Here is a 20,833-nt window from a genome sequence, read left to right on the forward strand (position 1 = left end):
CCTTCGTTACTTTTTATTTATGCATTCCTATATAAAGCTGCATGTTTAAACCTTAACATTATATTTGTGCAATACTTACACTACAAAATATTGATCATTAATATATAGCTATTGCACGTTTTAAAAGTAGGCTATATTTATTTCTGTCTCCATCGTTTCTTGTTTGTTTGTTTGTTTATTTTTTTGCAGCGACACCCCAATTCGCACATATTTAGTACATATTGATAAACATAGTGTGACGGTCTACATTTGCACTCCGTTACAATAGCCTATATGACATAAATCCCGTCTTAACATAACTTTACAAGAACGGACTTTATAAGTCTTTTCAAATCTTTAGCTTTATCAAATAGTTACAGGTCATTTAAACCGGCAAAAGGTAATTTAAAACCGCAATAATACAACTTTTTATTGCAAACAAAACGTGCAAACATAAACTTATTAAAATAATATTAAACTGTTGTTTCCTCACGATAAATGGCGCTCTGATTTATCGGCTGTTGATGCTTTGCAAGGGAAAATGCTATCAGATTTATTTCTTGTGCAATATGGAATTACGTATGTGCGTTGACCTATATATTACATGACTACCGACATTCCTACAGACTTAACACCCTTCAATAACACAGATCCAGACGTTCAACCTATATGGGCAACGCAAATGCATAACTGACGCTGGAAAATACCCATCTCCTTTTTCTTAGCAATCACCCATCAGTGAAACAAAAGAAGAGTTATCACAGTTCCTGATGTTGGTGACTAGGGGAGATCGTGCCGTTTCCTTTTCTGCATTAAAACGCGCCGCACGAAAACCATGGCACGCTGACGACCGATGGCACACTCACATCTTTGCATTCATGCATTCTTTCACGGCAGCCTCCGATCGCCGCGACGCCGGGCGCGAGTTACAAAACTCGAGAGTTTTGTGTTTTGTAACGCGCCGCGGCAGCCAATAGACGCGCTCGCTGCTGCTCACGTGACGCTATTTTTACGTAACTCGCGGACAAAACGGCTGTATGTTCAGGACCGCGAGTCAATGCGTTCTCCTGTACCGAGAACTGTAAGAATGCTTTGACATTTTTTTTATTTATTATTTCGGTAGCGTAACTTATCTGTGAATGTCACTCGCAAGCATGTCGTTGCGAAGACTAGACCAAGGATATGCTTTGGAGGAAAGGGGAAGGTTTTTTATAGCGCCTGAAACAGGAGGCGACTGGGACGAGGAGGACCATGTTGATCACCGTCGGCTAGTTTTATCGAAAGCCGATGCTTTAGCGTCGGAAAACCGTCTCAAAGAAGCTGTCGATATGTTTTCCACGGCCCTCCGATGTGGCCCGGTCCGGCCGGACCAGCTGAGCAGTTTAGTCGGATGCGTTCTGCGCAACTTCAAGAAGAAATCAGAAGAGCATTCAGCGAAAAGTGAGCTGAACTGGACGCAGGATTGTGAATTTGACTGCCCTGGTTGCCATAGTTTCTTAGCCGAGCCCGTGACGGTGACTTGCGGACACACGTATTGTAGGAGATGTTTACAGCATGGCACTTTTTCCAAATGCAAACTGTGCAGCGAAGACATTAGGAGAAGGCCCGGGGATCCCCGACAAAATGTGATCATATGTGGACTTTTAGAGAAGTGGTTCCCCGGAGACGTGAAAAGAATTAAATGTATAGGGGAAGCTGAAAGCCTGTTGAAGGGGAAACATTACGACGATGCTATTGCACTAACCAGTCAGTTATTAGAATCTGGTAAGTTCACATCCTTGCCTGTGTCTGAAGGTATTTGCTAACCTGACAGTAATGCCGTTAGCCAGGTAACTAGGTCATAACGCGTCTGATAATGTTTTTTTTATAAAGGGTACGAGGGTGGACAGAGAGTTCCACTGACCAACATTTGGATTGACAGCCGTAACTTATGTATAAGCCCCGCCCTCAGCGATCATGTAACCGGCGAGTGCCTTTATTACAAAACGCGCTCGCATGGCGCATGCGCACTCGGCACGCGTTGTGTAAGGCAGGTCGTGACACATAGTGTTTTGTAATCTGAGGCAAACAGTTTGATAATAACAAGTAGAGCAGTATGTAATGGCCACAATGTTCAGGTGTTTGCTATTTATTCAATAGAAATATGTCTAAGGGCCGTCTAATGTTCTCTCCTGTGTTCTAAATACCAACATGCATTTGTTAGGCAACAGCTGGAATTTGAAAAGGCTGCAATGTCATGCTGGAGTTGAATGGTCATGCATGCTTCGTATTTCATGCACATTTTTCAATAAGACCTAAAAGTTTATTTTTTACTTGCAAGAGCTTATTTGCAATTTTGCTTTTATTATGTTATCACGGTTTTATAATTTTTTTTAACCTAATCAAAATCACCCAGCTGCAGTTTGATTGAAATTAACTGGAATGCGCAATGAAAAAACACGATCAAATACAGTAATCTGTTTGCAAATAAACTAATAAATATATATTGTACATTTCAGACATATTTTTTTAATTAGAATACATAGGCCATTAAGTGAAATCAATCAGTTTGATTTCATAGTAAATAAATAATTTAAATATGTAAATATTATAATGACCGTATGTAAGTTAAAGAATAAATCTACCTTACTGATGAATCTCTTTTACTGGGATTCTGCTTTGTCTGTCATCGTTTATCCAGTTATTTAATGAAATTGTCAAAGCACAATTTGCAATATATTTTGTATTTGCAAATATTAAATAAGAAAGTCAAAAGTCACTTTTACATACTGCAAAAGTTTAGCCAAGGGGTCGTCTTGCCCCACGGTGTTTGATTTGTGGATTCATGCAAATCTATCACCATGTCACCTTTGTTGAGTGGATGACAGAAAATATTTGACAATGTTAATGAAGTTACATAACGGCTACATAATGTCAAAACCTTCTGGTCGTTCTACACAAAAATTGGGACATTTTGTCTTTGATAACCCTCTGTCACACTGTCTTCTTGATCCGTATCTTGATAAAAGGGTTGGTTCAGGTCCATGAAGTCTCTGAACGTATCTCAGAGAGTCAGTGTAATCAGAGTGCGGCAGTCTCCCAGTGTGTCCTCATTTGCCCTTGTAAAAAAAAAAAAAAAAAAAAAAAGGCAGTGCTGCTGCAGAGTCACATCGATTCTCCTTTTATTCCGGTTGCATTTCAGTGAGCAAATGTCTCTTCTTGATCTTATACGTTTAGTATATGCCATCTGAAGTATTGTAATGTTATTATAATGCATGTCAGATGGACCGGTGGAATAGATCTGTGCTTTTTGTGTTTTTCATGGTCTCTCACTGATTCTCTCTTTCTCTCAGACTCTAGTAATGTGTGGGTGCGGGTGTGCCATGCCGAGGCTCACAGAGGACTGAAGCAGTACCGTCAGGCTTTAGAAAACTGGGAGTCCTGCCTGATTGCTACCCCAACCCCAGAGGTATGTCGATGAATTTCAACTAATTTCGACTACTGATGACCAATTTTACAGTACATCAGTATGCTTTTGCACAGATTTAAATGCCCAAATCGTTTCATTAAAAACAGGTGGCAAACTTATATATTTACATGGGGTGTTTTTTCTCACTTACAATAATAGCTAAAGCTATATTGCTATATCCTGCCGATAAATAAACTCCTCTTTTTATTTGCTTAATGTTTTTAATGAAGTGAGACCCAGTCACTTAATCATACAATTTTTGCTTTAAAACAATTACAAAGCATTACTCACTTGTTTGCAGTATTTTAAATTACAATATCTGTTGACAAATAGAAAATGTTACCATGGTGATATTATTTAATCAGCAGATTTCACAACAACATTGCTGATTATGTCACAGAAAAGGGCTATCCTTATTATTTAGCCTTGCTTTTTTTTGTAGATCCTTGACCATGAGTATGTTTGAATGTTCGTTTTTATTTGTACCGATGATTGCTATTCGTTTGAAATGGGAATTTCAGCACCATCTTTTCTGACCTATATTTTTTTACTACGTTTATTCTGGTCTTGCGTTGATGTAGGAAAACGGTTGAGGGGATGTAGTTGTGTTAAACACATGATTAAGGTATAAAGGATGTTTGCCAAGCTGACAAGTGAGATAAGGAGATACAGACAGGTAGGGATAAGGCAAAGATGTGGGTCACCCGAGCGTGTATTTATCTCGGAGTGTCTAGCCCCGTTATTAGCCTTGAGGCCATTAACATGACTAGACTCTCAGTCCCATTCAAGTCAGATTAACCCAAAAACAGCATCTGTGCTACTGGAAGATAAATTCACTCTGATCTGTCTCTCTCTTGCAGGGATATTTCCGGAAAGCAAAAATTCTTCAAGAGATGGGTCATGTAGATGACTCTCTTCAGGTCTTCCTTCAGTGTTTGGCATTGGATGAAGACTTCTATCAGGCCAAGCAAGAGGTGGAATTGGTGAGCTTAATTTCTGCTTTTGCAGTTTAATTAATTGTAAATGACCATAAAAATCTGAAATCAGATGAATAATGAAATAAGCTAGGACATCATCTCAGATTTATTTTATTTTATAATATATCTTAATATAAATAAGTTATATGTTTTATGTATATTTTATTTATAATTTGTCTAGTGGACGTGGCTTACAGCATCAAGTTGTCTGCATTTTGCTACTTAGCTGCTTTGGCCATAATATGAGAGCATGTGGGTTTATCAGGTATTTTGTTTATTCAGGACTATATAAAGTCATTTGTTGGCTCAGTAGGTATGGTCTCACGATGCTCAGTGTTGAATCATATTGTAGGTCAGAGGTCAGTGCACTGGAGACAGAGCTGTTAGATACAGTTTTAGTTATTTGTGTTCTTAAAGGTCAACTTATGGTAATGTGCTGTGGCCAAACTGCTGTTTCGTATCAGTTATGGACCATAATTAAATTATGTAAGATAATTATTACTGGTGAGGTCTTGTGACTTTCTGCCTGTGCCCACAGAAAGACGAAGAAAGTACGCAGTGAGAGTTGCATAATGTGTTCTTAATGTGTCTTTGTGTGTGTGTGTGTGTGTGTGTGTGTGTGTGTGTGTGTGTGTGTGTGTTTACAGAAGGCTTAAAACACACTCACTTATGTAATTAGGTGCTTTACTTTGGCCTACATTAAGACTGAGAACTATTTTAAAGGAGAAATCGTGATCTCTCAATGACATTAACAAAGACTGGTGTCTTAAATGACCGTTCTGAGGCATAAACACTAGCTAAAGGTGCCTAATTCCTGACATCTATTCATCTTAATTTGAGCAGAATGCAGAAAGATTAGTCGTGTACAACATTTTAACAGTGCAACATTGTATTATTATAAATTAAAAAAAAAGTTATGTCCCTCAAGACTGCATTCGTTTAATAAATGAAAAGTAATGTAAAGTTTTTCTTATTATTAATATATATAACTGTTATTTTAAATTAACTTTTATAATAACTTTCAGGAAATGCAACATTTAAAAAAATTTAATTTGACACAGAATTTAAGAATTCTATTAAAAAAACTTTTCAAGGTATATATGAATGTATATTCTTAGATGTATTGTAATCTGTTAAACTGCCTGTTTTTATTCCATCTTTTTTGTTCTTCATCTTCAGATCTTGCATGACCTGTTGGCTCCAGCCTGTGATAATGTCAAGGTTGGTTTGAGAGAGACAACCCACAACACTTCCTCACACTTGCGCAGTAAAACCCTGGTCTCCGAGGGCCAGGATCGAGACCAGAAGACCCAGTTGCAAGCCCAGCACCAGTCTGAAACATGGGCAGCATCTTTCCACCAGCCCCCTACGACCTCAGAGGTTAGCTGGTCACCCTTTAGAACCATTTATTTTTAAATGAGCTTTAAAAATAGAGCTCTAGTTGGCAGTGACATTAGCAGTACTTAATACTTTAACGCCTCATTTTTCTATGTCTGCAGAAACCAGGTCGGTCTGAAAGTCTGGAGCGCTCCGGCCTGAACAGAGCTCACTCACTTCGTGCTCATGGGATAGCCGGAGCTGTAGAGGAGGGGCTTAAAAGAGTTAGCTCCGCCCCTCAGTTGGGTGACCCAGAAAAAGGCGTGCTGCTAAAGAGGAAGCTTTCTGTGTCTGAAGCAGGGCCTGGCGTGGCTTACAGCCACAGCAGTAAATATAAAAAGCAAGTAGGTAAGTCGTCTCGCCTGATAAGAACATGATGCCAACACAAGGTTAAAAAGCCAAGCAATTACTGTATTGACTGCACAAACTATACTAACTATACTGACCCTAATAACTATATATATATATATATATATATATATATATATATATATATATATATATATATTATACAGGAAATCCTTAGACTAAATACTCAGCTTTCTGTTCAGCCAACCCAATGATCAGTCAGTGTTTAAAATATGTACATTTTTGAGTTTGCCTTACTACCACTGGCCCTGTGAGCAGAATGTATTACTATAATGAATGCATTATCATCAGCTGAAAATGTCTGCAGTTTGAGTTTGCCCTAAATAAAGTGGTGTCCTCATCTCTCCGCTCTTCAACTTTTCTCCTTCAGCGACCGCTAGCGCAGCTACTCCCGTGGTTACCGAGGAAACCAAGTTCCTTCGAACCTTGCCAAAAGACCTGCTGGACCCAAATGATTTCGAATGCTCTCTCTGTATGAGGTGAGGGAAAAGTGTGTGTTCTAGAGTCAAATAAAGAATAGGGCCTAATAAAGAAGAAATGTACAATTAATCAGTTCACTGTTTCTTGTGTACAACCTTTTAGAAGGAATAATATAAAATAAAAATATCTCTCGCAGAGATCTTAATTATTTTTAATGTATTTGCTTTTTTATTTTGTTACTATGTTTTTAATAGCAAAATAGTTTTTAAAAATATATATATTTTATAAAAAGAACCTTTGAGAATTCTTTATGTATTTTTTGAAAAATGTATATTTGAAATGTTTAAAAGGAATGCGTTTAATAGCAAGTTATTTTCTGAAAAGTAGTAAAAAATTTATAAGACTTAAGATTTTGAAACCATATTTTATGAATGACACAATAATTGAAAGAGCCTGTAATGTTTCCCTTGTAAAACAAAAAAATAATCTCCTGTCTCTTTTCTAGGTTATTTTATGAGCCTGTCACGACACCATGTGGCCACACGTTCTGCAAAAACTGTCTGGAGCGCTGTCTAGACCACAATCCCCAGTGCCCTCTTTGCAAAGAAAGCCTGAAAGAGGTTTGTCTCAAAATCACAGACTGTGCATTAGCATGGCAAGCAACAATCAACTAATTCTAGCTGAATTTAGGGCTCAACAAGGCTTATTTTATATTTAGGTTAATTGCGTTATTTAAATTCATAAAATTGTGTTTTTATTCAAGTCCAATTTATTCAAGATTTAGCACCATATTTTTTTTATAGCCCGTAAAAATGTTTGCTAAAAATGATTACATGGTATCCAAACATTACGGTTTTCATTATAATGTTCATTTTAACCTATGTTATCACAGGACTTCAGGCCATTCAATGATTTTTATTCTAGTGCACTGAGATGGTCTTTTTTTTGTCTTTTTTTCAGTTGTCTACTGTAAATGATTCGAGCATTATTAATCAATCCAATTCTTTCTGCAACTCTCTTCTCTTCCTCTTCTGTTTGGTTCTTCATACAGTATCTTGCCTTCAGAAAGTACACAATCACACAAGTGCTGGATAACATCATTAAGCAGTATCTATCCAAGGAACATTCAGAAAGACTGAAGCTGCATATAGAGGAAACAAAAGAGCTCTCGGAGTAAGTTTGCACGACTGCTTCGAATGTGAATCATCCAGTCAGATTGATTGTTATGTTTTGTTACATAATGTGCAGCTGCTTTTGCACTGATGCCAAAATTCATTAATATTCATTTGTTATGCATAATCTTTTGGTTTCAATCTATCCAAATAAAAAAATAAACATGTAGGCTACCTTGCAGTTGCAGTTTATTGTGAATCATATTCCTGCTTCACATACTGTTTGCATTATTCGTTGCATCTAATCTGCCGAAAGCACTCAAATGACACTATGTATGTTATTTGTCTTTCCCCAGTTTAACAAAGAATGTGCCCATCTTTGTTTGTACCATGGCCTACCCTACTGTGCCTTGCCCCCTTCATGTTTTTGAGCCACGATACCGTCTCATGATCCGACGCTGTATGGAAACCGGGACACGTCAGTTCGGCATGTGCATCAGCGACTCCCAGAAAGGGTACGTGTGCACAAAATCTCATAAGACCGTGAGCATTCAGTTTGTGGGATTGTGTAACTGACATTTATCTTATGATATACGAAGGTTTGTGGACTACGGCTGCATGCTCCAGATCCGAAGCGTGCATTTCCTCCCAGATGGGCGCTCTGTTGTGGATACTATCGGAGGAAAGAGGTTTCGCGTCCTCTCACGTGGAATGAGAGATGGATACTGTATAGCCAACATCGATTATCTGGAGGATATGAAAGTATGCACTTCTCATGTTTTTTTAATTAATGTAGAGGAATGCAAGTAAGGAATGTCTGTGGTATTTTTTTTTGAGCACACAGGGAAATTAAAAAAAAGTTTTAAAAAATTTAAATTTGATTTAAATGTATTTAAAATACTTACCATAGGATTTTAAGTATAAAAAAAAAAAATAATAATAATTTTTGGGAGGGGGTTTAATTTGTAGTTATATTTAAAGGTTTTATAAACATTTTTTGACAATGTACTTAAATTTTAGCACCATAGTTTTAGAAGTATGAAAAACATTCTGCTAATAGAGAAAACAATAAATAGTGTTATTGTTTTTTGCAGTTATAGTTTATAGACTTCATAAAGGTTTTTTTTCTAAGAAAGTTTGCACCTCTGATGGATTTAATGTAAAGGAATGCAGGAAAAGTTCATTGTTGAGCTTTTTTTTTTCTTTAAGAAAAGTAAATTATATTTTATTTAAATGTAATAAAATTTCCATCTCCTTAGTTTTGTAGTTATGGAAAAAGTATTTACATCATAAAAAGCCAACTGATATTTCTTTGTAGTTGAACGATTATTTATTTTATTTATAGACATTTTTTTTTTTCTTCTAAGAAAATTGTTTTGCAATTGTAATAGTTATAGACTTTAAATGGAGCTTAAAGATCAGTTTTGTGCATTGTAGGTCAATGATGAGGAGGATTTGGAGAAGTTACAAGTGTTACATGATCAGGTGTATGATCAGGCCCGTAAATGGTTCCAGAACCTGGAGAACCGCTTCCGGAACCAGATCCTGCAGCATTTTGGGCCCATGCCAGAGAGAGAGGCTGACATCCAGGTATTTCCCGCTTTCTTAATCCCTACTACTGAGAGAAGCTCTGTCTTTCTCCTTTCTTTGCCCTACAGCGGGCTGGATGAGAGGAAGTAGGTCAAAGTGCATTCAGGGTTGTGTTTGCATAAGTGCCGTTACATCATAAATGTGTCAGAAAGAACGGAAGTAAATCTGGCAGCTCTTGCAAACGCGCACACACTGTCTGGTAAACATATTAGCGTGTTGTCCCAAAAAGAGACTGCATGCTTTGAATAATAACGGAGGGAGGTTATGGTTGTGTAAGCTTCATGAAGGTAGCCGAGCCTTATATGGTCCATTTGAAGGGCCTGTTCTGTGATACAAATAGTATTTGTACAAATGTTCAAGCTAGTTTCGTCAGCATTAACTTTAGTTTCTCTTTTACGGAACGAAAGCATGATTATAAAGAGCTCATGTTCTGAGGAAACTAAATGTACTTGATCTTTTTAGATTAAACAAAAGTTTGTATTTAGAATTTCCTCTTGAGTTGAAACATAGCTGTAAAATGTTACATCAGTAGTGTTCAGAAACTTCATCTGCCTGCTCATGTTGAGATAAAAAGTTAAAAGCTGGACTGGATAATACCAATACCACTACCAATTCTAGCCAATGAGTTGATCATTATTTATATAATGTAATTATTAGTTTTTTGTTATGTTATGGCTGATAACTGAAGAGCATATATTTAAAATTAAATAATATTTTGTCAAAAAAAAAGATAAAATCAGAAGTATTAAATGCTAGCCATCATAACATTTCAATGTACAGTATAAAAATGTATTTTTTTTTTTTTTAAAACAAAATATTACATTTTAAAATTGTTTAAATGTAAATAAATTGAACTGGGTATTAGATAAAATTATTGTTAGTGTTAACTAGAAAGTAAATATTATATTAATATTATACAAAAAAATAACATGCCTTGGTGACTAATGGAAATAAAATAATGACAGTAGATGACACTTAAAAATAAATATATATATATATATATATATATATATATATATATATATATATATATATATATATATATATATATATATATATATATATATATAATTTTTAAAATGTTATAAAAAGATATTTTAAAAGAATTATAGATGCTGAAGGTATTCTAAATATATAAATGAGGAAATGAGCAGCACGTTTAAAAAATATTCAACATTGGCTGATATATTTCCAGTATCAACTGATTTCTAATATCAGCAGAGAACCAGTACAGTATAGATACGTTACTTGTCTTTAGGATATGACTCATCAAGTGTACTTTGTATCAGTACATGATCTTGGTCTGAATAACACTGTTTCTTTATTTCTTTGTTTTCAAGGCTACACCTAATGGTCCAGCATGCTGTTGGTGGCTGCTAGCTGTTCTTCCTGTGGATCCACGTTACCAGCTGTCTGTCCTTTCCATGACGACACTAAAAGAGCGACTAGTCAAGATCCAGCACATCCTCACCTACCTGCAGAACCTTTCCAGTGACTAGAGCTTCCACACAGAACTCCGTTTCCACCAGCTAATGTCTGTGTCCTTCTCCTGGCCAACATGCAAACACTCTATGGTGCTGACTGACGAAGAACTAATGAGATTTCAAGGAGACTCCACTCAAAGCCCTTCGCGGATTTTTATCTGTGGGCTTAGATGTAATTCACGCCGAGAGGGTTCTAAGAACAAAGTGTTTTTTGTTGTCGCGTAGCGATCCGTTCATCACCACTTTTCTTTGTGCAGATCCCTGTAGTATTTATTGTTGAACAGCCTGTCCATTCTCATTTAGGAGAAACAATCTACTTAACGTCACATACTCAACACCACATTTCCGTCTAATGCCCGTAGCCTCCATACAGTGCTTTGAGGGCAGAAATATTGCTGGAGAGCATTTCAACATGATCACACCATGCTTTGTGTGTGTGCGTGTGTGTATGTGTGTATGTGTGTATGTGTGTATGTGTGTATGTGTGTGTGTGTGTGTGTGTGTGTGTGTGTGTGTGTGTGTGTGTGTGCGCGTGCGTGTGTGTGCGTGTTGAAGCGACAGGGAAAAACAAAATCTTCAAAGTAGATTTCTGCTCACCAAGGTAGAAGGCAAGACCGTTTTGAATATCTTTTTTTGTTTTTCTCTTAATACTCTGGAAAATCAAGAGCAGAAATATCGCTTCCGAGCATCCAGTCGAGCTTTCGCACAAGTCGTTGTCGCACAAAAGCTGAGTTGCCTAAGACAGAGAAAACCCTGACGAAGCATTTGCGTTACGTTTGCAGGAATGGACGTTAATGAAGCTCGCGCTGTCCCGTCCTGTCTCAGAGGTGGGACTGTTCAGCGTAGATTTATATCTGTCGGGGGAAATAATTAGGACTTCCAAATATCTCGGTAGTTTCGTTCTCATTCAGACGTATCATTCGTTTGCTGTGGGTTTGCTTTGGTCAGTCAAAACGGCAAAATCGACGTGTCACCATATTGCAAGCGTCTCTGTTAGTTACATGCTGCTCTTTGTCAAACTCTTTAGAAATCATTTTTAAGAATGATGCTGAGATATTGATGTATTTTATTTGTGTAAACAAAGGGAAATTTGCAATATTTTGACAGATGTAGACAAGTAAAAAAAAAAACTGACTATCGTTGGCTGCAACCAGCACCATACTCAAAGGAGACCCAGCAAGCATTCTGAATCTTGACAGTTATGAATGCTAACTCATTAGCTCATATCTGTGTGGTGCTTGTTGTGTGCAGACTAACTTTTGCCTTATAATACCTTGTTGCATTCTGCTCCTATGGTATGATGCATCGGCTTGGTTTTTTGCATTCCTGTTGACAGAGAATTAATTCTGTGGTTTAATTTACTTTATTTGCCTCTTGGCCAAAATCCTTTTTAAGTGTGTAAAATAAGTCAGATAATGGCTTTGTTGTATGTAAATCATTTTGTTTTGAATTTTTTTTTTTTTTTTTTTTTACAGCTCTGCTCAAGTATTTAAGTTGTCAATTTTCAAATAAAATGCACATCTTTTTCATTGTATCTGTGTTTATTATTATTTAGCCATAAATTCAATTTGTTTCTACAATTTTGACATTTTACAAAACAATTGTCTTAAGTTGAGTTTATGGAGCCAAATTTTTTAATATTATTATTATTATTATTATTATTATTATTATTATTATCAGTAGTAGTAGTAGCATCATAATTTATCCATTTTTCAGGCCACTTGCAGGGATGCTGGAGCCCAATTTATTATTTTTTATTATTATTAAATAGTTGAAAATAAAAATCTTCTCATTATTATTACTATATATCCATTCAATTTTCCAATTCTGCCAGATTTTCCTAAATATGATCTTATGGTGGGTTGTAGGATGTTGGATTTTATTAAATGTATTATTATTATCATTATTATATTATTAATTTTCCTTTCACTGACAATAATACAAATTACATAAACCACTTGTCATATTTATGGTCAGGGGATTCTGGAGCCTAATTTATAATCATCACCATCAGTTAATGGTATCCTCCACTAGGTGGCAGCATTGTCACTGGTTGTGCTACAGTATCACGTTTCATAACTCGTAGACTTGTCCCGTTCTTACTACTTCTAAAATAATCCACCATCCTGCATCGAACCAGAACGTCCTCACACAGTTTTCCCACCTTTATTGAATATAAATATATAGTCTGTACATTTCTACATAAATTTATGCACCTTATGCACAAAGTATTCAACTTTGACGGACAGGTTTGACAGAGGTCTCAGGTATGAAAAAAACCCCATCAAACGTCCAGTTATCGGAGAGACAGCATCATGACAAACTCTGAAAGAAAACAGAGGCAAAACTGTCAGTTAATGTAAGCTCACTCGTTATTTATTGGACTAGTTTACGTCGACTAAACCCGTTTTCTTGTAGAGAAAGAGTAAGGATTTTTGCTGAAATGTCACTTGAGGGATTCCGTACGAATCATCGACGCGTGCTGTAGAAGTTTTCATACGTATCCAATTCTTGAAACACACCTGGCTTGTTTTCTCGAGCTCAAAGTGTTTCACCTTGGACTACTTTATAAAACTTGAGTTCTTACACGTACAGTACAGATTAAAGATGGCGGGAATTACCCGAGTAAGGCAAACAGCCGCGTTTGTTGTGTCGTGATTAACAAGTAGAGATAAACAAACTCCTTCATTCATAACTATTTTAAGCTAAGTACCTCACCTAGCATCTGTGGTTAACATAGTTCTTTTTTGTGTATTTGAAATGGAATATATATGGACAGTTGCCAGGTTAAAAAAGCGTAGCGGTTACCCCCAGAGCGAAGTTAACCTGGTTTTAAAAGTGAGGTCCAATTATAAAAATGTCATTATGAGGACATGCGAATTTGGTTGAATATGAAAAATTTAGCCAGTCCACTTTTAGTACAAGATTGCTGGTCTGGGTGCGTTCAAATGGGGACAACCTCGGCTTTAAATCTCTTTTTAACCCTCCAGGCTACACAAATTACCCATATATCCTCAGAAAAGCAGGTCCCGAGAGCCATATTTACTTCAAGTGAAAAGAGGGCTGCTGCTGTTTCAAATGCTGGCCACTAGACAGCGCTCTAAAGATTTGTCATTGTCTTAAGAGACTTGCTGTACATAATCTTTAATCGTTATTGTTTTGCATTTGTCAGGATACAAGTTCCAGTAATTAGTTTGTTTGCTGCTCAGTGAGTTGAGCTTGAACTTGCGCTGTGATCTTTTCAGCTCAACAGAGGAGCGCATTCCTCCCTTACCATCAAAGTCCACGTTCCCGTCTCCGTTGAGGTCGATGTCTGTCAGAATTTCTTCCAGTTCTCCCTTCTTCAGTTTCTCCCCGAGCAGCGTCTTTGTGGACTCCTTCAGCTCCTCAAAGGTGATCCGTCCATCACCGTCACAGTCAAACTAAGAGAGGCAGAGAGGATGCAGTTCATAAGGAGGTAATATTATTTATGGCGTGGAAAAAGGTGCAGGGTAATGATGTTTTGATGTTTGTGGTGTTTTGTTCTCTATTTAATGTACACTTTAAAGTGAGCTTCCTTTTGAAGGGAACTTTAGAGTGCATACTTACCTGTTTGAAAGCGCAGTGCAGCTCCCTTAGACCCACCATATGAGCGGTTTCAGCCAGCATCCTGGGCCCCATTAATTCACAGAAATCATCAAAGTCCACATGGCCTCCCCCTATAGGCACAAACACACCACACAGACACATCCATCTTTGCTTTTAAACCGACATATACTGCTGTTCAGAAGTTTGGGGTTGGTTAGATGTTTTTGTGTTTGTCTCTTATATTCATCAAGTCTGCCTTTCTTTATTTGATTAAAATAAAAAATCGTAAAATTTGAAATAAGTGTTCTCTTTTTAAAAATGCAATTTATGATCGCTTTAATCTTTAATTTCACACGATCATTCAGAAATCCTTCTGATATGCTGATTTTCTGTTCAATAAATATTTTTATTATTAATATTGAAAACATTTGTGCTGTTTAATAATTGTGTAGAAACGCTGATAGATTTTCCAGTATTATGTGATGAATAGAAAGTTCAAAGAGCAGCATTTATTTGAAATTGAAATCCTTTGTAACAGTTCAAAAACCTTTACTGTCACTTTTGATCTGTTTAAATGCATCCTTGCTGAATAAAAGCGTTACAACTTCTAAAAAGATCTTACTGACCCCAAACCTTTTTTGAATTGTAGTGTGGGTCAAAAGGTAGAGTATAAATAGAAACAAACGCGCGCACAAGCACTCACATTTCATTTTTATCTGCTGAATGATCTCAATCAGTTCCATCTCTGTTGGCATGTATCCCATGGTTCTCATGCAGTCTGCGACGTCTTTGTAGTGCAAATACCCGTCCTGGTCATAGTCAAACTCTTTAAATGCTACGTGCAGTTCTGAAAGAAAAAGAATTGTAGTCACATTTAATCAGACTTCTAACTTTTCTTTGAATTGCATTATATAATATTTGGCTTAGGCCTTACTCTTAATGGAGTATATGTTATGTTATATATATGGAGTATATGTTATATATGTTTATATATATACATACGTATATATACATACATACAGTACATTAGTAGTGCTAGCCTTCCTAGACCTATCAAAATTGTATAGTATTTAAAATGCATTACTTTTAATGTATTCTGTTGTTGTTAATAATAATGTGCTACTCCTTTTATATTTACATGTTTATTTATGTTACATTACTAAAACACACAGATTTCACACCTGACACATTTCTGTAACAGAGTAGCTAAAATGACAAATCTTGTATACAGTAAAATCTTTCAGGAAACTTTACATTGTGATTACATTAAGACATTTACAGTATGCCACATACTGTACTAGTTATATAATCCATAGGGCCGTGCAGCTTAAAGCGGGTACAGGGCCATCATCACAGGCTGACTCACTGCTCTGGTATTATTAATGCTGTTTACGTCTTCATCCTCTCTACGCCATTCCCCATTCATGACAATACCAATCCATTTTTAATCAAATTTATTTGTGTCAGATGTTATTGAATCTTGTCAGTTATTTATCTTATGCAGTTGTATTGTGTCTGTCTAGGCGCTGCGCACCAGCTCGGATATTAAATATGCATGTTCTGTACATACCATCTAGTTCCTCTGGCAGTAAATCTCTGTCCTGGTGAAAGTAAATGGGAGAGAGAGCGAGAGAGAGGTAGAAGGACAAGAGAGATGAGAGAGCAAAATGACAATGAGGGAAAAAAAAAATCGTGACACAAAAAACAGCTAAATATGGAAATTATTACAGCATGAGAGCTGAAAGTCCTTAGAGACATCGCCCATTTTTAATCACTAATAACTGAGGTTTATGTTAGCACGCTTATCAAAGCTGCTCAGTGGCACAATGACGCATAGAGTAGGGTGGGGGGAGATTGTATAATTGGATTACACCATAACATGCCCTACCATGCCTCACGTCAACGCTCATACAAACAAAGAACGGCAGGGAGATTCATGGGGAAAAATTAACTCATTTTGCAAACATAAAATGTGCATATGGTTGAGGGGTAATGTGTATTAAAGGAAAAAGAGAAAGAAGGTTTAGGAGAGAAATGGTTTAAACACTACATTATATCTGTATTCCGTAAATAATATTCTGGAATGCAGCTTTATTTAGATTCGTGCACATGCATTCTTTAATATGTTAAAATCATGCAAATGCACATATGCTATGCAAATAAAGTTGACTTGTACGACACATGCAGTATCTTCTAGCACTTTTTTCAGAAATAGATATGTAGACATAAACATGAAAATGCATGCATGTGTTATAACTTTAGTTTTTTTTTAAGCAATCCCAACCTTCACTGTATAGTGTAAAATAGATTTTGCACAGTCTTTGATCTTAATGTATTCATTAAACAAATCTTGACCCAGTAGCTCAATGAAATTAATTTTCATCTTAATGAAATTAAATTTCAATCAGAATTTTCAGGTTTAAGGAGCTTGCCTGAATGCTCTTCGGTCCCACAAATCCAGTGTTTATGTTCTCATAGTAATAAAAACAAGCAAAACAAAACAGGTCAAAATTAGCCTAGCATGAAAGGTGCCTAAAATAATCTGGTTCTCATCTTAAAATAATGATTTTGACCTGTCCCACATGTTGCTTGGGCCCTCCTGCTGTCTTGGCCTTCAACTGAAATTTGTATTTAAATTGTATTTATTGTTTATCAGTTTAAGTATTTAAAATATAGTGCTACCCCAAACTCATGCTATTGGTTGAGCCAGTGCCAGCTTGGTCTGGATTTTTTATCAAATCGTCTTAATATTTTGACAGCGCAATAAATAATCTTTAAATTGCTTACTTTCTACATATAAAGTATTTTAGCCTCAAAACAAATGACACACATCAAGTTTAATTTCACCCAACGACACTGTTCCAGTGCTTGGCCAACGGGATAACCTTGTAACTGCGATGTTAATCCAATGTGGCATGGGTATGTACATTAAAACTTTTACTAATTGATTTGTAAAGCTGGTGCCCAAGGACATTGCTGTCTTTCAAATGCTTCATTCGCTGCATTCGCTGGACTTTTGACCTCCAAATTCCCTAAAAACACATATTTATTATTAAAAATAATGCATTACTCATAGGCTTCTCTGGCTGAGGTAGCTGTTATGCAACTTGGTGAGTTGCTTCAGGCTATTTACCCTCGGATATATGCTAATAGGGTCCCTCGTCTATCTGTTTTTATTTCATTCACCCCTCCAATCCTGCTGAGCAGAAGGCATGGGGCTTTAGGCTGTGCATACATTGGTATATTCTCCATTTTGTGCCAGAGCACCTTTGTCTTGTTTGTGTCTTAGACTCTATCCATTATCTCTCTCTTACTGCTCTACAGCCTCTCCGTCTTCTGGCTTTCACTGACTCTCTCTCTGATCTCCAGACGTACTCTTGAAAATATAATCAAGCCCCTCTGAGTTTAAATGACTATGATTTAGTAAATCGTGACAGATTTATTGAGTCAGTTTTAAAAGGAGAAGCAAGATGCTAGCTTAGGTCTGAGCTTCAGTGTACCAAAATAATTTGACTTGGCACTTGTTACTGACCTGATTGAGGAGGACGGTAGTGTGTTGACAGGCAGCAATATTTTCTTAGCAGACGTAACGTAGATTGTGAACCTGACTTCATGCTAAATCAAGATGCATTGATGTGCCATCCTGAATATGTTGTTTTAAATAAAGAAAAATAAAGTCCAGGTGTCTAAAAACATCTTTTAACAGTCTAAGCTATAATTGGCATATAGTTTTAGTTGATGTCTCAGGCTGATTTTAGACACTTTCAAATCTGGTTAGTCTGGTCGACCAACAGGTCAACACATCTTGACCACCGTAAACCAGCTAAGACCTGGTTAGGATAGACTGATTTTTATTTTATTTAATGTTTTTCAGTAATTTGGCGATAATGTGGTTATGACAATTGTTTTTGATAATTGAATGAAGGTGAAGTATTAAGTATTAGATATTATATTTATAATACATATTAGATGAAAAACTGAAACATAAATGAAAATTATAGATGCTTGCTTGACAAGAAATTAAATATGTTTAAAGTTTAATTATTAACATTTTAAAAACAAAGTAAACAACCGAAAGCTAAATAGAAAAATAAAAAGCAATAATAATAAAAACAGTTAAAATCTGATTTGAAATATATTATATAAATATAGTACTATAAAAGCAGTATTATAGTACATTAATGTATGGGTTGCCATATTTAAATGCTCAAAGGTATGTTGACGAATAGCATGGTTTTACTGTTGTGCATTCTGGTTCATTTTGATATCTCACTAACAAAACTGTAATGATTTATAAACAGCCAGAATCTGCTCAGTTTACCTGTCCAAAGAGAGCATTGAGGTACTGTGTATAAGCCGCTGCAATAGCAGAGTTCTGGCTGAAAGATCTACTGCCGCGGCGTCCTTGGCTGCCAGATGAGCCCCTGTGACCTGAGTTCTTGGAGTCTTTGGAGGAGTTACGAAGAGCAGAGCGTGGAGGATGATTGTCTGATGTGGATGGAGGACGAGAGGAGCTGCTAAAGAAAGAGAAGAGCTGTAGTGACCGCACCGCACATCGCTGCAACCAATGCAAGTATTGATTTAGAACCACCCGTACCTTTCTTTTGAAGACGTTTTACTCCTCTGAGACATGCTAGTTGATAACGAGAAGAAGAAAAGGAAGATTTTAGATGTTCCCCGTGTTGCTCTTTCTCATCTCGTATGCCAGTTTGTTCACATTGACATTGTAGTTACACAGTCCTTCATGTAACATTCATGCAACCATGCCCAGTCCATTGACGCTGACATGTATAAAACATAACAGTAGCTTTCCAGCAAAGATACTGCAACCTGTTTTACCCTAGCCTTCAGTGGTTGGCCAGAGGCCTGATTCCAGTTGAGAAAATGCCTAGTGGGCCACTTCCTTTAGAATAGTCAGAAAGGTCATAGACTGAAATTACAATGACCATTCCAAATGGCAACAGTTTTGTGCTATTGTTTTCCCCTTTAGATAGACTTCTGTTTGAAGAGAAGGACACAGGGCATAATCAAACTCACTCTAGTGGCAGATCCAGCAGGATGGAGCGTTCCTCCAAGCTCTGAATTAGATTACAATGGAGGCCGACAGGCGCACAGACAGCTTATAAATTACAATCAACAGTTTAATATGCCCAAGCAAAGAAGCGAACCTCTGTCTGTCCTCTGCCCATCAAACAAGTCATTAGAACCAAAATTGTCAATGGCTCCTTACAAGCAACAAGCATGAATTCAAAATGAGCAAATCGTTCACGCAAAAACATTTATTTCTTAATGCCTTGGTGTTTGGATTCCCTGTAAATCTGTTGTGCTCCATTTATTGGTTTGGAAAAGAAAAATCTAATATAAAAGAAACAAATATCGCGAAGCACTGCGAATGACAAGTCAGACTTTGTATATTTGTGTATATGCAATTCTGTATATATGTGGGTCAAAGACGAAAAAGGGTTTAAGCATAAAAAACAAGTGTAAAATTGCTATAAATTGTTGTTTGAAAAAAAAGAAATCAGTTTAATTTAATTGCAAATTTGCTTTTGTTTCTCTGAGGATCCATGATTTACAGAAGACACCCATATAATATAAAAATATAATTCAATGTATAGACTAATCACTCAAATGCTAATTAGTTAGTAGTTTTAATTTAATTAAAAGATTTGTAATTTTACGTTTTAAAATTTGCCACTATCTTAGGTTTTGCCCATTTGTCTGTAAGAATTTTTACAAATTTAAAACACAATAAAATGTCATTTGCTCCCTTATTATTTTATATATTTTAATATAACATCAGAATAAGCATGTTTTTTATTTTTTTTGCATAAACATTGTGCTGCACTGAATGACAATATATAGCATTATTTCAACAACATTTTGACTTTTTTTTTCAAAAATGTATTTGATACAGTACACACTTTCTATGGACATAAAATCCCATTTTTTCAAAATTTCTTTTATTGCTTAAAACCTTAACGTCTTTGACCCATTTCTTTCGACACAAATAATTGATGTGAACATGATTTCTATCGCAATTCAAGTTGATTTGAAGTTGATTTAATTCACAATGCTTTGTGTGATTGTAGTTAATTTCTTTCTTTAACCTTCGGTCTTCAAGTATCATTGCAGGTGTAGTGCAGGTTTTGTACAGCATTTTTTTCTTAGCAGTAGTTTAAATTAATATATCATGTCCACATATTTATTTACTTGATTGACTTAACAGATCTTTTTTTTAAACAAACCCTCTGTGTTGATTATACTGGTACTTGTGATGTTTAAAAGGGTGGCTTTGATGAATCAGAATGTTGGTTCAATAAATTACCTCTGAAGTAAATGTAGTTTAAATAAAAGCTTGCTTTAGAAAATTTCTAATTACTTGTGAGTCTTCATGGCACACAGTCACAGCAAACTGATTATTCACATTTCAAATGAGATGAAACGTACTAAAAGTCAGTACGTGGGCTCCGTCTGCTCCGGGTAATTTGGTGAATTTATTTCAGCGCA

General features: G+C 36.3%; 2 protein-coding genes across 3 annotated transcripts; one reads left to right on the forward strand and one right to left on the reverse strand.

Moving 5' to 3' along the window:
* The first annotated feature begins 988 nt into the window (after positions 1-988).
* Positions 989-12,290, forward strand: lonrf1l (LON peptidase N-terminal domain and ring finger 1, like). The gene is made up of 12 exons (XM_043247268.1): positions 989-1,743; positions 3,312-3,427; positions 4,288-4,410; positions 5,584-5,784; positions 5,904-6,129; positions 6,521-6,629; positions 7,076-7,190; positions 7,622-7,743; positions 8,039-8,197; positions 8,282-8,444; positions 9,120-9,272; positions 10,613-12,290. The coding sequence occupies exons 1-12, from the start codon at positions 1,119-1,121 to the stop codon at positions 10,769-10,771; spliced, it is 2,271 nt and encodes a 756-aa protein (XP_043103203.1). The 5' UTR covers positions 989-1,118; the 3' UTR covers positions 10,772-12,290.
* Positions 12,291-13,052: 762 nt separating this feature from the next.
* On the reverse strand, positions 13,053-18,970 carry cabp4 (calcium binding protein 4). Of its 2 annotated transcripts, none has more exons than XM_043247269.1 (7): positions 18,921-18,970; positions 18,645-18,837; positions 15,894-15,924; positions 15,027-15,170; positions 14,345-14,454; positions 14,031-14,178; positions 13,053-13,081 (listed from the first exon to the last, which is right to left on the reverse strand). In XM_043247269.1, exons 1-7 carry the CDS (start codon positions 18,953-18,955, stop codon positions 13,053-13,055), a joined length of 690 nt encoding a protein of 229 aa, XP_043103204.1. In that variant the 5' UTR covers positions 18,956-18,970. The 2 variants fall into 2 exon arrangements, with proteins under 2 accessions (XP_043103204.1, XP_043103205.1); XM_043247270.1 differs by having other exon boundaries at positions 18,645-18,840; positions 18,921-18,955.
* Between the last annotated feature and the right edge of the window lie 1,863 nt (positions 18,971-20,833).

Source organism: Puntigrus tetrazona, chromosome 8, assembly GCF_018831695.1.
Source record: "Puntigrus tetrazona isolate hp1 chromosome 8, ASM1883169v1, whole genome shotgun sequence".
In the NCBI taxonomy this organism is placed as follows: domain Eukaryota; kingdom Metazoa; phylum Chordata; class Actinopteri; order Cypriniformes; family Cyprinidae; genus Puntigrus; species Puntigrus tetrazona.

What these genes read in the sequence shown, in the direction of transcription:
- lonrf1l (XM_043247268.1), top strand. Translation starts at nt 1,119, where the DNA reads ATGTCACTCGCAAGCATGTCGTTGCGAAGACTAGACCAAGGATATGCT. An exon ending in CAGTCAGTTATTAGAATCTG is followed by an intron (nt 1,744 to 3,311) that starts GTAAGTTCACAT and finishes TCTTTCTCTCAG; the next exon opens with ACTCTAGTAATGTGTGGGTG. An exon ending in TTGCTACCCCAACCCCAGAG is followed by an intron (nt 3,428 to 4,287) that starts GTATGTCGATGA and finishes TCTCTCTTGCAG; the next exon opens with GGATATTTCCGGAAAGCAAA.
- cabp4 (XM_043247270.1), bottom strand. Translation starts at nt 18,955, where the DNA reads ATGTCTCAGAGGAGTAAAACGTCTTCAAAAGAAAG. An exon ending in TCAGCAGATAAAAATGAAAT is followed by an intron (nt 14,455 to 15,026) that starts GTGAGTGCTTGT and finishes TTGTGCCTATAG; the next exon opens with GGGGAGGCCATGTGGACTTT. An exon ending in CGGGAACGTGGACTTTGATG is followed by an intron (nt 13,082 to 14,030) that starts GTAAGGGAGGAA and finishes GTTTTCTTTCAG; the next exon opens with AGTTTGTCATGATGCTGTCT.